We start from the raw sequence: 21341 nt of genomic DNA, 5'->3' as shown, positions 1-21341 counted from the left end.
ATGAAACAAAATTTAGTAATGAGAAATGCGTAAAAATTAAGTGCAGGTGGGAAAAGAAACCCAGAAAAGCTTATGCAAGGTTCTCACCTAAAGCTGTAAATCCATCCCTTTTTTACTGCTTGTCCCTTGGTGGTTGAGTCTATTAGCTGCACATGGGAGGAAGATGGTGTACACCCTGGACAAGTTGCCAACACAGACATTCACACACTAGGGCCGATTTAGTGTTGCCAATCAACCTATCCCCAGGTGCATGTTTTTGGAGGTGAAAAGAAGCTGGAGTATCCGGAGGGAACCTGCAATCTTCACACAAAGATCCAGATTCCAGTATTGAACTCCGAACCTTCATATGGTGAGGCACATGCAGTAACCCCCTCACTACTGTAAATCAACTGCTCCAAAATATTCTCAACTTGCAAAAAACTGCTTTTCAAATGAAAATCACTTTGCAGGATATTACTGAATACTAGACCGACAATTTTATGTTTTAAAAAGCACAAAAGTAGCTAAAGCTGACCCCAATTGTTTTAAGCTAATGAAAAAATATTATATACCCATCCAGGCAGCTAAGATGTTCATACTGCCCATGCCATTATTTTTGAAAATACTATTTTGTAACAACTTAGGGTCATGCATTGGATTTTGATATTTTCAGGAAAAATCCACACAAAAAAATAATGACACTTCACTTCCTGCTTATGGCTTTCCACGGTGGTCCCGCAATGTGCAAAGGACGCTGGGAGAGGTAGTTTATTTTTTTAGACTCGGCCCACACTGAAGCAACAGAAAAAAGCTGCAATCACCAAGTTTTTGTTCAGCATTATTGTGAAGACTTTGAAACCGTGGTATCTACAATAGCGTAACATTCCTTCTAGTCACTCATTGGCTAAGCCTCAGGAAGTGTTACTATGTTGGATTAAAGGCCTACTGAAATGAGGTTTTCTTATTTAAACGGGGATAGCAGATCCATTCAATGTGTCATACTTGATCATTTCGTGATATTGCCATAGTTTTTGCTGAAAGGATTTAGTAGAGAACATTGACGACAAAGTTTGCAACTTTTGGTGCTGATAAAAAAGCCTTGCCTTTACCGGAAGTCGCAGAAGATGTCACATGTTGATGGCTTCTCACGTCCTCACATTGTGTATAATGGGAGCCTCCAGCAGAAAGAGCTATTCGGACCAAGAAAACGACAATTTCCCCATTAATCTGAGCGAGGATGAAAGATTCGTGGATGATATTAAAAGCGAAGGACTAGAAAAAAAAAAAGTAAAAAAGAAAAAAAAAAGGTGATTGCATTGGGATGGTTTTTAGACACATTTACTAGGATAATTATGGGAAATACCTTATCTTTCTATTGTGTTGCTAGTGTTTTAGTGAGATTATATAGTACCTGATAGTCGGAGGGGTGTGTCCACGGGTGTCTTGAGGCCAGTGTCTGAGGGAAGTCGACGGCAGATACAAGGACGGCGCAAACTCCACAGATCTCCGGTAAGAGGCGACTTTTTAACACAATTTTCTCACCGAAACCTGCCGGTTGACAAGTGGTCGGGATCCATGTTCGCTTGACCGCTCGGATCCATAGTAAACCTTCACCTCCGGGAATTTTAAACAAGGAATCACCGTGTGTTTGTGTGGCTCAAGGCTAAAGCTTCCCAACTCCATCTTTCTACTTTGACTTCACAATTATGAATTGAACGAATTGCGAAAGATTCAGCAACACAGATGTCCAGAATTCTGTTTAATTGCGTGATGAAAAGAGACGACTTTTAGCTGCAAATAGTGCTGCTCTAATATTTCCCGACGGTCATCATTCCGCGCCGTTTTCAACAAGAAACTCTGCGGGAAATTTAAAATTGCAATTTAGTAAACTAAACTGGCCGTCTTGGCATGTGTTGCAATGTTAATATTTCATCATTGATATATAAACTATCAGACTGCGTGGTCGGTAGTAGTGGGTTTCAGTAGGCCTTTAAAGAGTGGGAAGGTGACTAAAGTGTATTTCATGTCTAGAAGACTCTATTTAGAAGATGGAAAGCAGTTTTTAAAATGTTTTGTTATAAAATATTTGATTTATAATGATTCCTACTTATCACTACCATGTCCCCAACTAATTAACAGCATTAAACGAGGAATCAATCAATCAATCAATGTTTATTTATATAGCTCTAAATCACAAATGTCTCAAAGGATTGTACAAACCACTACAACTACGATATCCTCGGAAGAACCCACATAAGGGCAAGGAAAACTCACACCCAGTGGGGAAGGAGAATTCCCACCCAGTGGGACGCCAGTGACAATGATGACTATGGAACCTTGGAGAGGACCTCAAAGCAATGGATGTCGAGCGGGTCTAACATGATACTGTGAAAGTTCAATCCATAGTGGCTCCAACACAGCCGCGAGAGTTCAGTTCAAAGCGGGTCCAAGACAGCAGCGAGAGTCCCGTCCACAGGAAACCATCCCAAGCGGAGTCGGATCAGCATCGTAGAGATGTCCCCAACCGATACACAGGCAAGCGGTCCATCCTGGGTCCCGACTCTGGACAGCCAGTACTTCATCCATGGTCATCGGACCGGACCCCCTCCACAAGGGAGGGGGGGACAGAGGAGAAAAAGAAAAGAAGCGGCAGATCAACTGGTCTAAAAAGGAGCTCTATTTAAAGGCTAGAGTATACAAATGAGTTTTAAGGTGAGACTTAAATGCTTCTACTGAGGTGGCATCTCGAACTGTTACCGGGAGGGCATTCCAGAGTACTGGAGCCCGAACGGAAAACGCTCTATAGCCCGCAGACTTTTTTTGGGCTTAAGGAATCACTAAAAAGCCGGAGTCTTTTGAACGCAGATTTCTTGCCGGGACATATGGTACAATACAATCGGCAAGATAGGATGGAGCTAGACCATGTAGTATTTTATACGTAAGTAGTAAAACCTTAAAGTCACATCTTAAGTGCACAGGAGGCCAGTGCAGGTGAGCCAGTATAGGCGTAATGTGATCAAACTTTCTTGTTCTTGTCAAAAGTCTAGCAGCCGCATTTTGTACCAACTGTAATCTTTTAATGCTAGACATGGGGAGACCCGAAAATAATACATTACAGTAATCGAGACGAGACGTAACAAACGCATGGATAATGATCTCAGCGTCGTTAGTGGACAAAATGGAGCGAATTTTTGCGATATTACGGAGATGAAAGAAGGCCGTTTTAGTCCATCCATCCATCCATCATCTTCCGCTTATCCGAGGTCGGGTCGCGGGGGCAGCAACCTAAGCAGGGAAGCCCAGACTTCCCTCTCTCCAGCCACTTCGTCTAGCTCTTTCCGGGGGATCCCGAGGCGTTCCCAGGCTAGCCGGGAGACATAGTCTTCCCAACGTGTCCTGGGTCTTCCCCGTGGCCTCCTACCAGCTGGACGTGCCCTAAGCACCTCCCGAGGGAGGCGTTCGGGTGGCATCCTGACCAGATGCCCGAACCACCTCATCTGGCTCCTCTCGATGTGGAGGAGCAGCGGCTTTACGTTGAGTTCCTCCCGGATGGCAGAGCTTCTCACCCTATCTCTAAGGGAGAGCCCCGCCACCCGGCGGAGGAAACTCATTTCGGCCGCTTGTACCCGTGATCTTATCCTTTCGGTCATGACCCAGAGCTCATGACCATAGGTTTTAGTAACGCTTTTAATGTGTGACTCAAAGGAGAGAGTTGGGTCGAAGATAATACCCAGATTCTTTACCGAGTCGCCTTGTTTAATTGTTTGGTTGTCAAATGTTACAGTTGAGTTATTAGAGGTCGGTGTCTAGCAGGACCGATAATCAGCATTTCCACAACAACTGTGCTCCCATTTAATACTTGGTTTCCAGGTCTCGTTATGCTTCATTGTTTTTTAATGAGGTGCTCACTGAATTTGTGATTTATCAGCCCTAGATTGTAAATCCTATACGTTTACCTAATTTTTCAAGGAGTTGTCCAAATGCACCAATAGTGGCATGAAAACGTGTCAATTAAGTACATTTGGAACAGAGAGAACATGAGCTTGTCAGCGCAAATATTTTAATGTGACACATTAGACAAGTGGAACAGACAAGTGCGGAAAAAACTAATGAATAAATTCTCCGTTTGTGTATTTTTTTTTTTTTACTTTTTCCGATGGAAGAGATTCTTGATTCCCTCCTCTACTGACTTGGGTTCGTGCATCATGGTCATGGGCCTGTTCTTCAGGGCGGCTTCTCTCATGCTGTGGTAAACATACTCATTCTGCTTGAACATCCTGAGCTCCATCTCGGTCTGCGTGCGCATAGACTGTAAACAGGGAAAAAACAGTAAAAAGAAGTGTTTGAATACTGTTTATTTTATTCTGTGGTTTGCAATATTGTACAAACCCCAAAACCAGTGAAGCTGGCACGTTGTGTAAATCGTAAATCAAAACAGAATAAAATGATTTGCAAATCCTTTTCAACCTATGTTCAATTGAATAAACTGCAAAGACCAGATACTTATCATTCAAACTGGAAAACTTTGTTATTTTTGGCACATATTAGCTCTTTTGGAATTTGTGGTGTATTAATGTGCATGCTGACTCAGCGTTGTTTGTCCTGACTGACTTGCCGTAGTTGAGTTGTGTCTATTTAGCATGCTCACCAAGTGCTGTACATTGAGTGTTGATGATCCCTCTCTAGAGTGTATGCTACTGCTACTCCCAAGTCATATATAAAAGTTACTAAACGTGTGTGCTACCTCGTTATTTGAATACATAACATATTGGCGACGAGCTTAATCGGTTTATGAGTGTTCCTTGCAGTTTTGTTTTTTTTGGAAGTGAAGATGGCATACTTTTCTCAGCGACCAGACGAGTTTAAACCTGAGATTGAATCATGGTCAGCCTACATTGAGCGCATGGAGTTGCTGTTTGAAGCCCATGATGTCGATGATGGAAAGAGGGTCCCATTGTTGTTGAGTTCAGTGGGAGCAGTGACATATGGACTTCTTCGCAATTTGGTTCAGCCTGATTTGCCCAAAAACAAAACATTTGACCAGATTGTGGACACTCTGAAAGACTATTATGAGCCAAAGCCGTTGGTTATTGCCGAACGCTTCAGGTACCGCAAGTGTGTTCAGAAAAGCAACCAGACGGTTACGGAATATGCCGCTGAGCTGCGTCAATTAGCTGCAAAGTGTGACTTTGGTGACAGACTGGATGAGGCTCTGCGTGATGGCTTTGTCAGCGGGGTCAGTTCTGAGGCATGTCAACGCAAGTTGCTCTCGGAGGACAGACTGACTTTTGCAAGAGCTGTGGAGCTGGCTGTCAACATGGAGACGGCCCACCGCGACGCACAGCAGTTGAGGAAGGGTGATGACGTCACTTCAGCTGTTCACAAGGTAAAGGAGAGGCAAAGACGGCGCTCGCCTTCAAAACAAGAGACATGCTACAGATGCAAAGGCAAGAATCATAATGCAAGTGACTGTTACTACAAGAATGCAAAGTGTCATAAATGTGATAAAATAGGGCACATACAGAAAGCATGTAGATCTGGAGGCCCAGCACGTGAAAATAAATATGATAAAAAGGGGAAGAAAAGCAGTGAGCGAAGAGAGGAGAGAAGGACAGGCTATGTGCAAACTGACAAAAATGAAGATGATGTTGGTGATATTTTGACTGTTTTCAGCACAAATGGTGCAGGCCGACAGCCATACAAGGCCATTTTTGATGTAAATGGAAAGAAAGTCCTGATGGAAATAGACACAGGATCAGGAATGAGTATAATCTCAGAAGATGTCTATGAGCAGTCATTCTCACATATGCCACTAGTGGACAGCCGCGTAAAGCTAAAGGGCTACTCAGGGGAGCCAATTCCTGTTAAAGGCCAGTTTATGGCAAAAGTGGCTTATGAAAATCAGACTGCTAGCCTACCACTGATAGTTGTGGGAGTTGAGGGTCCTTCACTGTGTGGGAGAGAATGGCTAGATGAGATCAAGCTAAACTGGAAAATGATTAAAGCAGCCGCAATCAACACAGTTGCTGAAAATTTAACATCAGCACAAAAGCCCAAATTGATTCAAGAAGTGCTGGCTAAATATGATGAGGTATTCAAGGATGAGCTTGGAACATTAAAGGACATTAAAGCCACAATTTCTGTAAAGCCTGATGCAGTTCCAAAGTTCCACAAAGCCCGCGTCCTGCCATTCGCCATGAAAGAAAAAGTTGAAAAGGAGCTGCAGCGCCTAGAAAAGGAGGGTGTCATCAGTCCAGTGAAACACAGTGACTGGGCTGCTCCAGTGGTTCCAGTGCTTAAGCGGGATGGAGGACTTCGCTTGTGTGGCGACTACAAGGTAACTGTTAACTTGGCTACAAATGCTGAAACGTACCCCCTACCAAGAATTGAGGAGGTGTTAGCAGCACTATGTGGAGGAAAAATATTTTCTAAAATAGATCTAGCAGCAGCCTATCAACAAGTACTCCTGGATGAAGAGTCAAAAAAGTATACAACAGTGAATACTCATAAAGGACTGTTTGTGTACAATAGACTTTGTTTCGGTGTCACTTCTGCTGTTAGCATTTTTCAACGCATTATGGAGAACCTGTTGAAAGATCTTGATGTAGTAATTTATCTAGATGATTTATTGATTATGGGCCGAGATGAAGCCCAGCATCTCGTGAACCTGGACAAGGTTTTACAGAGACTGCAAGAGAACGGCATGAGAGTGAAAAAGTCAAAGTGTGAATTCGGCAAGACACAGATTGAATATCTGGGACATGTGCTGGACGGGAAAGGCGTCTACCCATCCAAAAATAAGGTCATAGCCATACATGATGCTCCGGCACCCAGAAATGTCAAAGAGCTCAGAGCTTTCCTGGGCCTAGTTAACTACTATGGACGTTTTGTGCCTCAGCAAAGCACAATTTTGGCCCCACTTTACAAGCTACTGAAAGACAAAGTTAAATGGAGATGGCGCGAGACGGAGCAGAGTGCTTTTGGCAAATGCAAGGAGCTCTTGACCAGTGACAAAGTGCTGGTTCACTATGATCCACGTCTGCCGCTTTCGCTTGCATGTGATGCTTCTGCTTATGGAATCGGAGCAGTGATACAGCACACAACACCAGACGGGCATGAACATCCAATAGCCTATGCTTCCCGCACGCTCTCTCCGGCAGAGAAAAACTATTCACAGATAGAAAAAGAGGCATTGAGCCTGGTGTTTGGTGTGAAGAAGTTCCATCAATATCTGTGGGGGCGCAAGTTTGACTTAATATCCGACCACAAGCCCCTGCTCGCGCTGTTTGGAGAACGTAAGGGACTTCCTACAATGGCAGCAGCGCGCATACAGAGATGGGCCATCATACTGTCTGCGTATGATTACCACATGACATACCGCAGGTCAGAGGAGCACGGCAATGCAGACGGGTTGTCTCGTGTTCCGCTGCCTGAGACGAAAGATACAGGTACAGAGACAATGACAGCTTGCATAAATGCACTGTTATATGAGCACCTTGAGGAGGCACCGTTGAGTGCAAAACAAATTTCCAAGGCTACACGAAAGGACACAGAGCTTTCAAAACTGCACAGGTACATCATGGAAGGATGGCCAAAAGAAATACCAGATGAACTGAGGGTGTACTACAGAAAGAGAGATGAGCTATCTGTCGAACAGGGGTGTGTTCTATGGGGAACAAGAGTAATAGTACCTGCAAAAATGAGAGGTGCAGTGCTAAAAGAGATCCACGACGGACACCCTGGCATTGTAAAGATGAAAACAATTGCACGACAATATGTCTGGTGGCCAAATGTAGATATGGATGCTGAGAGAGTCTGCAAGCAGTGTGAGACCTGCCAGCTGGAACAGCGCACGCCACGCCAAGTCCCGCTGCATCCCTGGGAATTTCCTGGAGAGGTTTGGAAAAGACTACACATTGACTTTGCAGGCCCATTCTTAGGTCACATGTTCATGATTGTGGTTGATGCATACTCTAAGTGGTTGGAGGTTTACAAAATGGCACAAATCACATCTACTGCAACCATTACACGACTTAAGAGACTGTTCGCATCATTCGGTGTGCCGGAACAAATTGTCACAGACAATGCGACAACGTTCACATCGGATGAGTTTCAGCAGTTCATAAAGAGGAATGGAGTCCTTCACACAACCGGTGCGCCGAGACATCCAGCTACAAATGGACTGGCTGAAAAATATGTTGCTATTTTCAAAGCAGACATGAAAAAACTTGTTGGACAGAACCTGAGTGTTGAGGACAAGATATCACACATCCTGCTGCGCTATCGCACCACTCCCCACAGCACAACTGGAGAGTCACCAGCGGACTTGTTCCTGAAAAGACATGTACGAACACGTTTGGACTTCCTGAAACCAAGCATCACCGAACGAGTCAGAAAGAGACAGTATCAGCAGAAGGAGAAACATGACAGTCAGGCTGCCGAGAGACAGTTTGATGTAAATGACTCTGTGTATCTGCGCAACACTGCAGGAGAGAAACCCAAATGGATTCCTGGGGTAGTGACACAACAGACTGGTCCAGTGTCATACCGAGTGCAAGGCCAGACACCAGACCAAGTGTACCGGCGTCACGGAGATCAGCTGAGACCTCGCTACCTTCCTGACCCTCCAGATTCAGAGCCTGGAGGTGAAACTGCGTCAGCTGAGCAGGCGAGTGACCTCTGTGGAACGGACTCCGAAGAACCTGAACCACCAGCGTTTGAGTTGGAACCGCCAGTGCTGCCTGACCCAGAGACAGTGACTTTGAGACGCTCAGAGCGTACTATCAGGCGACCTCAGCGTTACAGGGACTGATTCTTTTCATAAGGGAGTTTTTCATTTGTTATTAAAGAGGGTTGAATTTGAGTTTAAATGCACTATCTGGCATAGCATCTGTGACATTTTTGTGTTTGTTTATTACAGAATTGAAGAATTGAATGTTGCCGTATTGAAAGTGTGTACTGATTTTGCATTGCCTTTGATCTATGGGGGGAGGTGATGTGGTGTATTAATGTGCATGCTGACTCAGCGTTGTTTGTCCTGACTGACTTGCCGTAGTTGAGTTGTGTCTATTTAGCATGCTCACCAAGTGCTGTACATTGAGTGTTGATGATCCCTCTCTAGAGTGTATGCTACTGCTACTCCCAAGTCATATATAAAAGTTACTAAACGTGTGTGCTACCTCGTTATTTGAATACATAACAGAATTTGATGCCTACAACATGTTTCAAAAAAGCTGACACACGTGGCAAAAAAGACTGAGAAAGTTGAGGAATGCTCATCAAACACTTATTTGGAACATCCCACAGGTGAGCCGGCTAATTGGGAACAGGTGGGTGCCATGATTGGGGATAAAATCAGCTTCCAGGAAATGCTCAGTCATTCACAAACAAAGATGGGGTGAGGGTCTCCAATTTGTGAACAAATGCGTGAAGAAATTTTCGAACAGTTTAAGAACAACATTTCTCAACGAGCTATTGCAAGGAATTTAGGGATTTCACCATCCACTGTCCATGATATCATCAAAAGGTTCAGACAAGCTCGAGAAATCACTGCACGTAAGTGATATTACGGACCTTCGATCCCTCAGGCGAGACTGCGTCAAAAACCGACAGTGTGTAAAGGATATCCCCACATGGCCTTAGGAACACTTCAGACAACCACTGTCAGTAACTACAGTTGGTCGCTACATCTGTAAGTGCAAGTTAAAACTCTACTATGCAAAGCCATTTATCGACAACACCCAGAAACGCCAGCGGCTTTTCTTGGCCGGAGCTCATCTAAGATGGACTGATGCAAAGTATAAAAGTGTTCTGTTCCATTTCAAATTGTTTTAGGAAACTGTGGACGTCGTGTCCTCCTGAACAAAGAGGAAAAGAACCATCCGGATTGTTACAGGGGCAAAGTTCAAAAGGCAGCATCTGTGATGGTATGGGGGTGTATTAGTGCCCAAGGCATGGGTAACTTACACATCTGTGAAGGCACCATTAATGATGAAAGGTACATACAGGTTTTGGAGCAACATATGTTGCCATCCAAGCAACGTCATCATGGACGCCCCTGCTTATTTCAGCAAGACAATGCCAAGCCACGTGTTACAATAGCGTGGTTTCATAGTAAAAGAGTGCAGGTACTAGACCGGCTTGCCTGTAGTCCAGATCTGTCTTTCATTAAATATGTATGGCGCATTATTAAGCGTTTAATATGACAACAGAGACCCCAGACTGTTGAACAACTTAAGCTGTACATCAAGCAAAAATTGGAAATAATTCCAGCTGAAAAGCTTCAAAAATTGGTCTCCTCAGTTCCCAAATGTTGTCTGAGTGTTGTTAAAAAATTGTGGTAAAAATGCTCCTGTGCAAACTTTTTTGCAATCTATTGCTGCCATTAAATTCCAAGTTAATGATTATTTGCAAATAAAAAAATGTTTCTCAGTTTGAACATTGAATATATTTTCTTTGCAGTTTTTTCAATTGAATATAAGTTGAAAAGGATTTGCAAATCATTGTTTTCTGTTTTTATTTACGATTTACACAACGTGCCAACTTCACTGGTTTTGACTTTTGTAGTGTGTGTGTGTGTGTGTGTGTGTGTGTGTGTGTGTGTGTGTGTGTGTGTGTGTGTGTGTGTGTGTGTGTGTGTGTGTGTGTGTTGTATGGGGGAAAACTTAAAAAACAACGGCAACACAAATAATGCTGCATGTTTGTGTAGACACGTGTTGCTGGGCAGAATTCCTTGAGCTCAGTTATAACTTCTAATGATGCATTGAAGACAGTTTGTGGCCTTCATGTAAGTTACAATGCACTGTATATTATCATGCAAAGTGGTTTTGACCTGATCTAAAATAATATATTTAAACATATTTAGACCACATTTCCTGCTCTCTGGATTTAATAATCAGATATAGGACTTAATCCAATCAGCTGGCGGAAATGTCCCAAGATTCCTCAGATATTTTGTGTGCATTTGGTTTTACCTCCAAGTCCTTGGTGATGGGATGCATGGGACCGTGTGTGACCATGAGAATAGCGTAGGCCTTGCAGATCATCCCGTGACCAACCTCAATCAGGCCGGCTTGCCAGTGTGTGACTCCTGCTCGCATGGCGGACATCCCGAGAGTGGGGTTGTTTGGGTGGTACAGCTTTCTGTCAAACCATTGGATAATTGTATTTATCCAGTAAAATGACATTCATGAGCTGTTTCATTCTTGCAAGAAAAATTAAACTTGGGTTAAGGATTCAGTCGGTACGCATCATATTATGTTTCTATTGTACAAACCCTGTTTCCATATGAGTTGGGAAATTGTCTTAAAATTAAATATAAACGGAATACAATGATTTGCAAATCATTTTCAACCCATATTTCAGTTGAATATGCTACAAAGACAACATATTTCATGTTCACACTGATAAACTTTTTTTTTTTTTTTGCAAATAATCATTAACTTTAGAATTTGATGCCAGCAACACGTGACAAAGAAGTTGGGAAAAGTGGCAATAAATAATAATGATGAAGTTGAGGAATGCTCATCAAACATTTATTTGGAACGTCCCGCAGGTGTGCAGGCTAATTGGGAACAGTTGGGTGGCGTGATTGGTTATAAAAATAGCTTCCGAAAAAATGCTCAGTCTTTCACAAGAAAGGATGGGGCGAGGTAAACCCCTTTGTCCACAACTGCGTGAGCAAATAGTCAAACAGTTTAAGAAAAACGTTTCTCAAAGTGCAATTGCAAGAAATTTAACTATTTCAACATTTACGGTCCATAATATCATCAAAAGGTTAAGATAATCTGGAGAAATCACTCCACGTAAGCGGCATGGCCGGAAACCAACATTGAACGACCGTGACCTTCGATCCCTCAGACGGCACTGTATCAAAAACCGACATCAATCTCTAAAGGATATCACCACATGGGCACAGGAACACTTCAGAAAACCACTGTCACTAAATACAGTTCAACGCTACATCTGTAAGTGCAAGTTAAAGCTCTACTATGCAAAGCGAAAGCCATTTATCAACAACATCCAGAAACGCCGCCGGCTTCTCTGGGCCTGAGATAATCTAAGATGGACTGATGCAAATTGGAAAAGTGTTCTGTGGTCTGACGAGTCCACATTTTAAATTGTTTTCGGAAATATTAGACATCGTGTCATCCGGACCAAAGGGGAAGCGAACCATCCAGACTGTTATCGACGCAAAGTTCTAAAGCCAGCATCTGTGATGGTATGGGGGTGCACTAGTGCCCAAGGCATGGGTAACTTACACATCTGTGAAGGCACCATTAATGCTGAAAGGTACATACAGGTTTTGGAAGAACATATGCTGCCATCTAAGCGCCGTCTTTTTCATGGACGCCCCTGCTTATTTTAGCAACGTGTTAAAAAAAGAGTGTGGGTACTTTCCTGGGCCGCCTGCAGTCCAGACCTGTCTCCCATCGAAGATGTGTAGCGCATTATGAAGCGTAAAATATGACAGCGGAGACCCCGGACTGTTGAACGACTGAGGCTTGACATAAAACAAGAATGGGAAAGAATTCCACTTTCAAAGCTTCAACAATTAGTTTCCTCAGTTCCCAAACGTTTATTGAGTGTTGTTAAAAGTAAAGGTGATGTAACACAGTGGTGAACATGCCCTTTCCCAACTACTTTGGCAGGTGTTGCAGCCATGAAATTGTAAGTTAATCATTATTTGCAAAATGAAAATAAAGTTTATGAGTTTGAACATCAAATATCTTGTCTTTGTAGTGCATTCAACTGAATATGGGTTGAAAAGGATTTGCAAATCATTGTATTCCGTTTATTTTTACATCTGACACAATTTCCCAATGTTAATATTTCATCATTGACTTATAAACTAAAAGACTGCGTGGTCGGTAGTGGTGGGTGTCAGTAGGCCTTTAAAGACTACCTTTTTTTTCAAACCATCTCTTTATTTTTTTATTTCTTTCTGTTACTATGTGTATTAACTTCTGTGTGTTCTCTCCTGAACAAAACACAGTCGTGTCATCTACAAATAGCACTCATTTTAAGGCTTTTGTAAATTTACAAATGTCTTTCATATAGAGATTGAACAATTTTGGTCCGAGTATTGGTCCCTGGGATATGCCACCAGATATATTTAGTGTGTGGAAGTGTGTTCGTCTAGCTTCTCGTATTGCTTACAGTTGGTAAGGTAGCTTCATCGACACAGAATAGTGGGACTGATGTGATCTGACAATTACCAATCATAGGAGCTAGTATCAGAGCAGTAATAGAGGTGAGACGTTGTTTGTGTGTGTACTGTGGAAACGCAAGCAGGTACCATGATAAACTGAACTGTACCGCTTAGTGAAAACGCAGTTTAAAAGATTCCGTTCTTCTTACATGTAGCCCTCCACCATTTTGCGTGCGTAGTCTGCAGCATCTTCGAAGTACTGCAGGTAGGCCTGCACCTCACTCATGGTGCTCCACATCCTCAGCAGGTAGATGTGGGTGTCAGCAAGAATAGGCTCTGTCTTCTCTATGCACTCTTTGCAGATTTTCACCACCTGAGGGAATTCAGGACGAAGAGCATTAAAGGTAAAGGGAACGTGAAATGGCGAAGAAAGAAACTCATAAAATCATTTACCTCATGGTAGTCGCCTTTTAATCGGGCTTCTTCCATCTTGTCCAACATCTGGAAGCAGTAATCTGTTGCCTCTTTCACTTGTTCTTCTGAAAGCTGAAAGAAGCCAAAAAGGGGATGCTTAATTACAGCATACTAATCATCACATTTTCGCATACTGTACAGTCATGCATATACCCTTAGTTAGAAAATCATCTCTCTCTCCGCAATTCAAAGGGGTGTTGAGCAGGCCCATAAACACAAGATTGTGATTATTTCTTATCATTAGACCTTTGTCCTGATGGCACACTACAATATACAGTTGTCCCTCGCCACATTGCACTAAAAATGTTGGGGCTACAAGAGGTGGATATCTCCACATTACAATTTGATTTGATTCCGTTTCTTGGGGTGATACTTCCAATTCAGAATAATTCTCGATTCAACAGAATGCTAGCAAAATATTATTTGGCATATAAATTATAAATTAACCTTTTCAAAACAGGTAACAGGTTACAAAAAATATCCTCTTGGCTACTAATGTACGATTTATATATATATATATATATATATATATATATATATATATATATATATATATATATATATATATATATATATATATATATATGCAGTGGGGCAAAAAAGTAATTAGTCAGCCATCGATTGTGCAAGTTCTCCCACTTAAAATGATGACCGAGGTCTGTAATTTTCATCATAGGTACACTTCAACTGTGAGAGACACAATGTGAAAAAAAAAATCCAGGAAATCACATTGTAGGAATTTTAAAGAATTCATTTGTAAATTATGGGGGGAAATAAGTATTTGGTCAACCATTCAAAGCTCTCACTGATGAAAGGAGGTTTTGGCTCAGAATCTCACGATACATGGCCCCATTCATTCTTTCCTTAACACGGATCAATTGTCCTGTCCCCTTAGTAGAAAAACAGCCCCAAAGCATGATGTTTCCACCCCCATGCTTCACAGTAGGTGTGGTGTTCTTGGGATGCAACTCAGTATTCTTCTTCCTCCAAACACGCTGATTTTAACTAATATTGAGATGTAAAATAGTTAGAAGAAAATTATGTATACTTAAAATGTGAAATTTACCCCTAAATGAGACATAATATTTGGATCTTCTTAAGCCAAAGTATTACTAGTTCCACTGCCCCACCAGATTGCACTCTTTCTTTCACTTTCACTGTGATTTTATAGATTTTGTTGTTAATTTGCTTTCGAAAAGAATGAGTCTAAATACACATGTTGCATAATACTTTTGAAAATACTGTTTGTTTGTTTTTTTCGATTTCTTTTGTTGGTACACGGCGTGGCTCAGCTCGCTGTACACGCCTCACGAATTCTACCAAGCAACAAGACGCAAGTAAGACAGGACAAATTATATGATCATTCCTAGCTTTTTGTGGAAATTATTATTTTAATCTTACTGATTTCAGTATTTCAACATATAGTGCTATTTTTTGTGTGTAATCTGCATTTTACAGTTAATACACACCAATGTTTCAGTTTCAAAACAACATGATCATCCAAATATTGTTTTTGTTAAAAGGTTGTTTCCAACTTTCTCACAGTTTTTCAAATCAAAGAGTATAACAAGAACGCCACCGGCAAGTTTATGTTACCATTCGGGGTTTAACGGAACGTATATTTATTTGCATTTCAAAATGTATCTTGCACAGCCATCATGTCAGGAAGAGGAAGGTGTAGTTTTTATGCACCCTCCTTTTTAAAATATATTTTCAAATTAAAGCACCACAGATTAGTTTGCAATCAAAATAAATTAGGGTACTGAGTGGTGGTTTCTATATTAAGCTGTTTAGAGACATGTATGGATCCCCACACACAGATAAAAACCTCACGTAGTTGGAATTATCTTTTGCTTTTAATAGCCATTGTGGTCTCTGTTCTCATGTCTACCTTATCAGCTGTGGTGTGCCGTCAGGGCCAGCATGGCCTTCTCTGCTGGCCTGACATAACCAGAAATCATGATCATAACTAAAAACGTCATGTTATACTCTTTCCAGTGCTGTTGTTCTTAGGTTATAGTTTTTATCCAATCAGAATTCAGCTGGCTTCTGTTGCCATGCTGCACCAAATCTGCCCGAGGCCTTCAGAATCAAACATTTCACAGACAGTTGCGATAGCCAATCAGATCATGAGTTGTTGTCAGTAAGGCCTTCTAGATGACCTAAGGCAGATATATATTGTGATGTTATGAGTTAGGTAACATAACAACTCCATTACCCAGCATGCCACAGTAGTGGAGCGCATGCCCCACTTTGGCTGATGAATGTAGTAGGATGTTTTTGATGAGCACGTTGTGGAGTAAACTTTAAGAACTCAGCAAACAAGCCTTGTCTGCATCTTTTATGATTAGACAAGACAACACATATATTTGCAAGGACATTTTCAAGAAGGATATTTAAAGAGAAACTACATCTTGCGAGACCATGTCGGCCCACCCTGGAAGCTCGAATGGGTTCCACAAATTGTGAGTTCGGATATTTTATTTCTTTATGTTTTCACGTTTAATATGTTTTTTGCTATTTCAATTTTGACAGTATCATATAAAATAAGTTTTAATTGCTGATGTGGGTTTATTGATTTTTAAATGTGCCAGAAAATAACCCGTTTCATACACAGTTGACGGTTATTCAATGTTCAGTAGTGTGTAAATGTGTTTCTGTACAGCAGAGGTCACCAACCTTTGTGAAACCAAGAGCTACTTCTTGGGTACTGAGTAATGCGAAGGGCTACCAGTTTGATTCACACCTAAATAAATTGCCAGAAATAACCAATTTGCTCAATTTACATTAAATGAATAAATCCATATAAATTTTAAAAAAAAGGGTATTTCTGTCCGTCATTCCGTCGTACCTTTTTTTTCCTTTTACGGAAGGTTTTTTGTAGAGAATAAATGATGAAAAAAAAACACTTAATTGAACGGTTTAAAAGAGGAAAATACATGGAAAAAATGAAAATTAAATTTTGAAACTTAGTTTATCTTCAATTTTGACTCTTTAAAATTCAAAATTCAACCAAAAAAAAAAGAGAAAAATAGCTCATTCGAATCTATTTGAAAAAAAATTAAATAAATAAATTATGGAACATCATTAATAATTTTTTCCTGATTAAGATTAATTTTGAAATTTTTATGACATGTTTTAAATAGGTTAAACATTTTTTTACTTTGTTATAATATATAAAAAAATTGGACCAGGCTATATTTCTAACAAAGACAAATCATTATTTCTTCTAGATTTTCCAGAACAAACATTTTAAAAGAAATTCAAAAGACTTTGAAATAAGATTTAAATTGGATTCTAAGGATTTTCTAGATTTGCCGGAATATTTTTTTTAATTTTAATCGTAATAAGTGTGAAGAAATATTTCACAAGTATTCTTCGTCGAAAAACAGAAGCTAGAATGAAGAACCAAATTAAAATGTATTTATTATTCTTTACAAAAAAAAAAAATTACTTCAACATTGATTTAAATTGTCAGGGAAGAAGAGGAAGGAATTTAAAAGGTAAAAAGGTATATGTGTTTAAAAATCCTAAAATCATTTTTAAGGTTGTATTTTTTCTTTAATATTGCCTTTCTGAGAGTTATAAGAAGCAAAGTAAAAACAATAAATGAATTTATTTAAACAAGTGAAGACCAAGTCTTTGAAATATTTTCTTGGATTTTTCAAATTCTATTTGCGTTTTGTCTCTCTTAGAATTAAAAATGTCAAGCAAAGCGAGACCAGCTTGCTAGTAGATAAATACAATTTTAAAAATAGAGGCAGCTCGTTGGTAAGTGCTGCTATTTGAGCTATTTTTTTGAACAGGCCAGCGGGCTACTCATCTGGTCCTTACGGGCTACCTGGTGCCCGCGGGCACCGCGTTGGTGACCCCTGCTGTATAGTATTTCTCCAGCAATGGTCATGTGGTGACATAAATGGTGGTATTTTGAGAGGTAATCATTGGCCACAGGACATCCCTGAAGGCCTAGGTGGGAAACGCACGGCCCGCCACGGCTTATGAGACATGTCTCTGCTAATCGTAGGGCCAAACATTTCAACCCAGTTTGCGTCCTATCAGAAAAGATGCGGCAACATTTTCACGGCGCAAAGAAAAAGGAGAGGCCAACCTTGACGCCTTCCTGCTCTCTCCCTGCCATCTTGAGGTCATCCTTGATACGGTTCTTGCAGTGTTCGCAGGTGCAGTCGAAGAAGTACTGGGACTTTAGCAGTCTCCTTCTCTCCTCGGAGAGATTGATGAAGTCCACGTAGGAGACGGTCAGCTCCTCACCCTCTGCAATCTTACCCAATGAACGCAGCTCAATCCTGAGAATGGGGCGAGAAACATTGTTAACGTGCTGACTTTTGACCCATTGAAGTTGTTGCCTTGCTGTGTTGCTTATTTAGTCCAATCAGTGATGGGGAAAGATGGAAGTGAAGAGGTACGGTAATGATGTTAGTATTTACATGAGAAAATTAAAAAAAGAAAGAAAGACTTTTCCTCATAACAGTTGTACTCACAAAGTCACTTTTTATTTCGTCATTTTGTAAAATACCAGGATTATTTGTTTGGCAATAATCTCAGAACATTTGAGAACAACTGGTGGAAAAAGTAAAGCATGACCCTTGACCTCAATAAATTGGCCATCCCGTGCAAAAAATAACTACAATGAGGGTTACAGTGGCATTAAGAAACATACATTATATTGCCAAAAGTATTTGGCCACCCTTCCAAATGATCAGAATAAGGTGTCTTAATCACTTGGCCCTGCCACAGGTGTATACAAGCACTTAAAGGGGAACATTATCACCAGACCTATGCAAGCGTCAATATATACCTTGATGTTGCAGAAAAAAGACTGTGTATTTTTTTAACCGATTTCCGAACTCTAAATGGTTGAATTTTGGCAAATTAAACGCCTTTCTGTTTATCGGTCTTGTAGCGATGACGTCAGAACGTGACGTCACCGAGGTAATACACCCGCCATTTTCATTTTCAAAACATTACAAACACTGGGTCTCAGCTCTGTTATTTTCCATTTTTTCGACTATTTTTTGGAACCTTGAAGACATCATGCCTCGTCGGTGTGTTGTCGGAGGGTGTAACAACACTAACAGGGAGGGATTCAAGTTGCACCACTGACAACAAATCTGCTACCGGACCCCCATTGAATGTACCAGAGTGTCTGCACATTTTACCGGCGATGCTAAGACAGACATGGCGCAGAAATGTATGGATAACCTGCAGATGCGTTTGCAACGATTAAGTCAACGAAATCACAAAGGTGAGTTTTGTTGATGTTGTTGACTTATGTGCTAATCAGACATATTTGGTTGCAGCATGACTGCCAGCTAATCGATGCTAACATGCTATGCTAATCGATGCTAACATGCTATTTACGCTGGCTGTATGTACATTTGAAACTAGATACCCACATTTTATGCGAAACAAACACTTATCAATCGACGGATTTAAGTTGCTCCAGTGTCACAAGATGCGAAAGTCCTGATCGTTTGGTCCGCACATTTTACCGGCGATGCTAATAAGGCAGCCAAACTATGGGCCACTTCATTAGGTACACCCATGCTATGGCCGAATAGCGTCAATAGCTATTCGCTCAATAACTTCAGTTTCTTCTTCAATTTTATTTTCGCTATCTGCCTCCATACTCCGACCATCTGTTTCAATACATGCGTAATCTGTTGAATCGCTTAAACCACTGAAATCCGAGTCTGAATCCGAGCTACTGTCGCTATATCTTGCTGTGGTAACCGCCATGTTGTTTGTATTGGCAGCCCTGTACGACGTCACAGGGAAATGGACAGTCGCATCTCAAATAGCGAAAATCACGATCTTTAAAGCTTTTTTAGGGATATTCCGGGAGGTGTAAAATTTTGAAAAAAACTTTGAAAAATAAAACAAGCCACTGGGAACTGATTTTTATTGTTTTTAACCCTTTTGAAATTGTGATAATGTTCCCTTTTAAGCATGGAGACTGTTTCTACAAACATTTGTTAAAGAATGGGCCGCTCTCAGGAGCTCAGTGATTTCCAGCGTGGAACTGTCATAGGATGCCACCTGTGCAACAAATCCAGTCATGAAATTTCCTCGCTCCTAAATATTCTAAAGTCAACTGTCGACTTTATTATAAGAAAAGTTTGGGAACAACAGCAACTCAGCCACGAAGTGGTAGGCCACGTAAACTGACAGAGAGGGGTCAGCGGATGCTGAAGCTCATAGTGCAAAGACTTTCTGCTCAGTCAGTAGCCACAGAACTACAAACTTCATGTGACTTTCCAATTAGCCAACATACAGTAAGCAGAGAGTTTCATAGAATGTGTTTCCATGGCCGGGCAGCTGCATCTAAGCCATACATCACCAAGTTCAATGCAAAGCGTCGGATGCAGTGGTGTACAGCATGTCGCCACTGGACTCTAGAGCAGTGGAAACGCGTTCTCTGGAGTGATGAATCATGCTTTTCCATCTGGCTAATCAGATGGACGAGTCTGGGTTTGGAGGTTGCCAGCAAAATGGTACATTACGGACTGCATTGTGCCGAGTCTTAAATTTGATGGAGGAGGAATTATGGTGTAGGGTTGTTATTCAGGAGTTGGGCTTGGCCTCTTATTTCCAGTGAAAAGAACTTTGAATGTTCCAGGATACCAAAATATTTTGGACAATTCCATGCTCCCAACCTTGTGGGAACAGTTTGGAGCGGGCCCCTTCCTCTTCCAACATGACTGTGCACCAGCGCACAAAGAAAGGTCCATAGATACATGGATGACAGAGTCCGGTGTGGATGAACTTGACTGGCCTGCACAGAGTCCTGCCTTGAACCCAATAGAACAGCTTTGGGATGAATTAGAAGGGAGACTGAGAGTCAGGCCTTCTCGACTAACGTGTGTGACCTCACCAGTCCGCTTTTGAAAGAATGGTTGAAAATTCCTATAAACACACTCTGCAACCTTGTGGACAGCCTTCCCAGAAGAGTTGAAGCTGTAATAGCTGCAAGAGGTGGACCGACATCGTATTGAACCCGATGGGTTAGGAATGGTATGGCAATTCATGTTTATATGTAAGTCAAGGCAGGTGGCCAAATACTTTTGGCAATATAGTATATCTGTAAATAAGGCTGTTGTACCAAAGTAATTTCCTTGAAGGATTAATAAAGTATCTCAACTACGACACATTTTTGCTTTAAACAATGTTTCGGTTTGTGTAAATAAGGTTTATTATAAGAGAATGTAAAGTGCAAAACCAAGAGTACACACACCGCACTCACACTGTGCACACAACGTGACAAAACAGCTTCTGCGTGGAGGATTAAACCGTTTAGAAAAGCAGATTACGTTGAATGCTGTGAAAATAAGGAGATAAGTGAGTAAGTGCACTGTGAAGATTCCGGTAAAAGGTTCAAGCTTTTAAAGCAGGGGTGTCAAACTCATTTTAGATCAGGGGCCAAATGGAGATAAATCTACTCCCAAGTGGGCCGGACTGGTAAAATCACGGCATGATAACTTACCAATAAAGACAACGCGAGATTGTTTTCTTTGTTTAAAATTAATGTTTTTTTTTACACTTAAATGTTATCGTTAATAGTATTCTATCTTTGTCGTCGTTTATACTTTCTCAATAGGTTATGTGATAATATTCATCAGTCAACTCATTGGTGTTATCTTTAATCTATCAAGACAAAATAAATAATATCAAAATCAAATTACAGGATGTTATGTATAATCAGTGGTCCCTAACCTTTTTG

The 21341-nt window shown here is 41.1% G+C and overlaps 1 protein-coding gene across 2 annotated transcripts in view; it reads right to left on the bottom strand.

Moving 5' to 3' along the window:
* Positions 1-4022: 4022 nt before the first annotated feature.
* Positions 4023-21341, bottom strand: part of LOC133551876 (histone-lysine N-methyltransferase SMYD1-like) — a 30329-nt gene continuing 13010 nt past the window's right edge. For both annotated transcript variants that reach the window (XM_061899056.1, XM_061899064.1), the window contains 5 exons: positions 17712-17907; positions 13583-13675; positions 13339-13502; positions 10953-11121; positions 4023-4288 (listed from right to left, as the gene is read on the bottom strand). In XM_061899056.1, coding sequence (XP_061755040.1) covers positions 4124-4288; positions 10953-11121; positions 13339-13502; positions 13583-13675; positions 17712-17907 — 787 coding nt within the window. In that variant the 3' untranslated portion in view covers positions 4023-4123. The remainder of the gene's footprint in view (positions 4289-10952; positions 11122-13338; positions 13503-13582; positions 13676-17711; positions 17908-21341) is intronic.

Source organism: Nerophis ophidion, linkage group LG01, assembly GCF_033978795.1.
Source record: "Nerophis ophidion isolate RoL-2023_Sa linkage group LG01, RoL_Noph_v1.0, whole genome shotgun sequence".
NCBI classification, from domain to species: Eukaryota; Metazoa; Chordata; class Actinopteri; order Syngnathiformes; family Syngnathidae; genus Nerophis; species Nerophis ophidion.
This window is presented reverse-complemented; position numbering and strand designations above follow the sequence as displayed.